Raw genomic sequence first — 4,888 nt, forward strand, 5'->3', positions numbered from 1 at the left:
TACACACAAAATAAATGTAAAAAATAATGTATGTGAAACTCCAAAGCACATTCTTGCATACGCGTACACAAACAAACACACTAAACACCTCGTTAAAAGATTATTAAAAATGAAAAAACTGTTTCTTACAGTTTTGAAATGTGCCTTTCAAAAGGAAACACTAACCCTGAGTAAGTCAAGCCTGGTGGTTATTTGAGTAAATCAGTTCAGATAAACAATGCAGAACAGTTCATCATTGCAAAAGGCCCCTGCAGAGGTAAACACAAACAACATTCCAATGTGTTGGTCAATGCATTGCAGTTAATGCAGCATCATAAGTTAAGGGGCTTCTAGAGATGTTACATATCTTCAGTTAAGATTTTACTAACTTTACAACAACAGATGCTTTAACTAAAACTAACTAACTGAACTATTTGTTTTTTGTTTTTTGAATAATTCACTCTACACTGGAAACAATGTAAAGTCTGACTCTTCATATAACACTTCAGATATTTACAAGCTGCTTGTTTTCTTTTACCCAACTTACTCCCTTAGAATTTTGTAGTTGTGTTTTGCGTGACTCTTAATGCATACAAAACTGCTCTCTAAACATGTGGCCCACACCAGAGTGGGAAGAACTGTGGTGATGTGGATTTTGAGCACACAAGTGACTGGCTGCTACACTGCAAAAAAAAAAACCCATGACATTCATCACAATGAATTTCCCAGAGCAAAAACAAAAAAAGGAAAGAAAAGAAAAAAAACAGCTATGCCAATCACTGAGTATTTTAGTTTCTTGTTTTAACATAGTTTGATTGAATAAGGATTTAAAGTGCAATGTCAAGGAAATGCATCTTCAAACAAATTAATTTGCTTATATAAATATCTTTTAAGGTGTTTCATTTTTTGCAGTGTATCCGCTTTACGCACACGTCGTCTGAAATTTGATTCGAGTTTAAAAAGCCCCGACAGCAGCCACAAGTCAGAGAGCAAAGTGTCCCCCTCTGTGAGCATCAGGTAGCTCCATATACGGATTGAGAGGCACTTCACAGCCCCTCTGGCACTGTATCTGCTAGGGCGCACAGAGGGGCAGTGCCATGCACACTCCTGACTATGCGCTCCTCCTGAGCGGAGGGAACCAGTCTCTGGTTTTTAGTTCCACTAATGTAACGATGGAAACACCTGGAAACAACACCGTGCACCCGAACGGATCTGATCCGTTTGCGCGAAACGAGGAGGTTGCCCAAATCGAGATAATGGTGCTGAGCATCACTTTCGTGGTCGCTGTGATTGGTAATGTGAGCGTCCTGCTAGCAATGTACAACACGAAGAAGAAGATGTCGAGGATGCACCTTTTCATCAAACACCTCAGCCTGGCTGACCTGGTGGTCGCCTTCTTCCAGGTGCTGCCGCAGCTCTGCTGGGAGGTCACCTTCCGCTTCTACGGTCCAGACTTTCTCTGCAGGATAGTCAAACACCTCCAGGTGATGGGGATGTTTGCGTCCACCTACATGATGGTGATGATGACCCTGGACCGTTACATTGCCATCTGCCACCCTCTGAAAACCCTCCAGCAGCCCACCAAGCGCTCCTACATCATGATCATCTCCACGTGGATTTGCAGCCTGGTGCTCAGCACCCCGCAGTTATTCATCTTCTCCCTGAGCGAAATCAAGAACGACTCGGACGTCTACGACTGCTGGGCGCACTTCATCGAGCCGTGGGGCGCCAAGGCGTACATCACCTGGATAACCGTGGGCATCTTCCTCGTGCCCGTGGTCATTCTCATGATGTGCTACGGGTTCATCTGCCACAGCATATGGAAAAATATCAAATTCAAGAAAAGGAAAACGATGCCTGGTGCTGCCAGCAAGAACGGGCTAATTGGGAAGCATTCCGTCAGCAGCGTTACAACTATATCAAGAGCCAAACTGAGGACTGTTAAAATGACTTTTGTGATAGTTCTGGCGTACATTGTTTGCTGGGCGCCGTTTTTCATAGTACAGATGTGGTCTGTGTGGGATGAGAACTTCCAGTGGGCTGGTGAGTGCTGAAGAAATGAAACTATAAATGTATTAATCATTACAGAATTTGAAACTCTTACAGGTCCAGGAATGGTGTGATTTATAGCCAGAAAGTAACAGCTCTTGGTCACCTGCCACTAAAAGAAAAACTCACCGTTAGCAAACAGAAGTCCAAGTGCGCACAGGAGTAAGGGTGGATTTATTTGGCAAACAAAACCAAAAATGTCCGATAAAAGTGTTAAAATAAATGAAAAACAACAGAAAGAAAAATGAATTAACTGATCTATTGTTAACAAATCACTTTATTCACACGAAATAACAGAGTGCAGCACTGTGAGCCTTCAGATTGAGGAACGGTCTTCTTGAAATCTTGATATCTTTATTCTTCCCAGATAGATATACCATCCTTCAATTCAAACCAAGTTTAGTCTTAAATTCTGTCTAAAATATTTTATTTCGAAAAAAAGCACTGCAATTCTTGGTGTTATCTTGTTTTATGAACCTTTCTGGGACAGAGTCAACATGTGCAGCAGTTAATATCGAGGAAATCACACTTGATTCAAAAAGTCTTGAAATAAATTTGATTTGCAACAGAAGCTCTCACTTTTTGAACTCTTGCGTTTGACAGATTTTCTCTTCTTTAAAGGAAAATTAGGCTTTACATTTCAACACCAGATTAATTGATTTTGACAGGCATTTCTGCAGCCAAGCCTGCACCAGATGTTTTGCGGATTAATCATCCTTTTCCTCTTTCCTTTCTCTGCTCTCTAGATTCTGAGAACACAGCAGTGACTCTGTCTGCACTCCTTGCCAGTCTCAACAGCTGCTGTAACCCGTGGATATACATGATCTTCAGCGGTCACCTCCTCCAGGATTTTGTGCACTGCTTCTCCTGCTGCCTCAAAATGAACACTGACTTCAAGAAAGAGGACTCAGACAGCAGTATCCGCAGAACAACGTTGCTGACAAAGATGACCAACCGGAGCCCCACGGGCAGTTCTGGGAACTGGAGAGAGCTGGACATTTCTCCTAAGTCCTCCATTCAGGCGGAGTAAACACACAGCCAGGCAACTCTGTATACTGGGGTGGGAAATTAAAAAAAGTAAAGCATCAAGGTACACATACAGTATCAACTCATCTTAACCTTGTTATTGACTGAAAGGGATTGAAATTACTCCTAAAATCCAAAAGGTTTTTGCCTGGAAAACAGGAAACAGAGTGAAGAAATATGGTCAGAAAATATGGACACATTTCCTGTATGTTCTTGCTGGAATTTGTGGGCAAACATGTTCCTTTTCTCATAACCTCAGCAAAAATGTTTTAAAAACTTTGGGAAAGGGGGTGAAATTGTAAAGGTTTACTTAAAATGTATCATGTTTTATATCTCCACAGTTGTTTGTAAAAGCACTGGACACTGACAGTAATATTTACTTAAAAAATCAAGCCCAACGTAGTCAGGCAGAATTTCTGGAGTCTAAACATGATTCTTTGTGATGTTTTTGATACAAAAACTTTTACAGGAATACTGGTGGTTATGTGTCCTCATAGGTCCACCAAACACCCTCTAATGCTAGAGTCTTCACAATCATAAAACATATGTAGCAGCCAGGAGGTGTGCAGTGGTGAAAACAACTCTTCCAGGCCGCACATCTCTAAGTAACCGAAGCAGTCACCTCATCCTTTGTGCTTGGCTTTCCATTTTGTTGTTTTTCTCTGAACCGGATTTTAGTGGCTTATATTTAAAAAAACAAAAAAACAAAAATAAAATGTTCTTTTGACCTATAACAAAAAAGAACAATAATGGGTGTACGGTTTAGGCCACATTAATCATGCATGCGTGCATCTACATTTTTCTAATTATTTCATGCAGCAGGTTGTCCTTTGTGTGGATCCCTAACGAGTGGCTTTCATTTCTGTTTAGAATAGGCTGATGTGATCCCCTTGAAAATAGCAGGACATTCACGCACACACACACACACAGTGCAGGGGGTGACAGGGGTTTTGATGAAGTGCGATTGGCCACAGCTGGAGGAGTCTACCTACCGACCCACAGACCCCTCCCATGGCTTTCACAAAATGTTGAGGAGAAGCTCAGACATTCCACATACACTACGTCAACACACTTCCTGATTTTTTCTGACATCCTGCACCGTTGGGGAGGAGGGGGGTGTTTTTTGGCTTCATTTGCACTCCAGACTAAAACAATTTTGTGAAGCACCCTAATGGTTGTCAGACCACCATGAGAACCCCTAAAGAACATTTATGTTGTAATGTATCAAACAGTGTTTAGTATATCTGTACATAAAAGGCACTTAAATATCTGTAAATAGAAGTGATATATGTAAATATGTTTAACATGAATTCTATTTGTCTGTACTGGTTTGTGCACATTGAAAATAATCTAAATATAATAAATATAAATATATGTTGAAATATACATATTGATGCACTGAAAATGACACTGACTCCTGTTTTCGCAACCACGGTACGGATGATTTCACTGTTTATGTTTCATGCAGTTGCTACGCAACCATAGAAATCTTTATTGTTATTTTTGCTGAAAATTTTGCAATTTTGAACTTCTCTAGCCAATTTAAGCACTTACAATCTGCCAAACTCTAGATTATGCAATGGAATGGCCATGCAATTGAAAATAATGTGAAAGAAAAGTTTAGTTAATGGAAGGCTTACCTATATAAAAAATACAATTGTGAGTACAATGTTGCTGGATAAAGAAACATCATTGCATTAAAGGACAAGTGTGTAGGATTTAGTAACATAGTGGCATAATTACAGATCACAACTCCCTTACTTCACCCTACCTTTCCAAGCACAATGGAGAAACACAAACCCCCATATCTAAAAATATTTCCTCACTCACTTTT

General features: G+C 40.4%; 1 protein-coding gene across 1 annotated transcript; it reads left to right on the top strand.

Moving 5' to 3' along the window:
- Positions 1-947: 947 nt before the first annotated feature.
- avpr1aa (arginine vasopressin receptor 1Aa) lies at positions 948-4,453 on the top strand. The gene is made up of 2 exons (XM_035665720.1): positions 948-2,022; positions 2,775-4,453. Exons 1-2 carry the CDS (start codon positions 1,077-1,079, stop codon positions 3,056-3,058), a joined length of 1,230 nt encoding a protein of 409 aa, XP_035521613.1. The 5' UTR covers positions 948-1,076; the 3' UTR covers positions 3,059-4,453.
- Positions 4,454-4,888: the final 435 nt, after the last annotated feature.

Source organism: Morone saxatilis, unplaced genomic scaffold (genome assembly GCF_004916995.1).
Source record: "Morone saxatilis isolate NCDOM2014 unplaced genomic scaffold, NCSU_SB_2.0 Contig2, whole genome shotgun sequence".
Lineage (NCBI taxonomy): Eukaryota > Metazoa > Chordata > Actinopteri > Moronidae > Morone > Morone saxatilis.

Coding starts and splice junctions, on each gene's coding strand:
- avpr1aa (XM_035665720.1), top strand. CDS start 1,077: ATGCACACTCCTGACTATGCGCTCCTCCTGAGCGGAGGGAACCAGTCT. Junction 2,023..2,774: donor TGAGAACTTCCAGTGGGCTG/GTGAGTGCTGAA, acceptor TCTGCTCTCTAG/ATTCTGAGAACACAGCAGTG.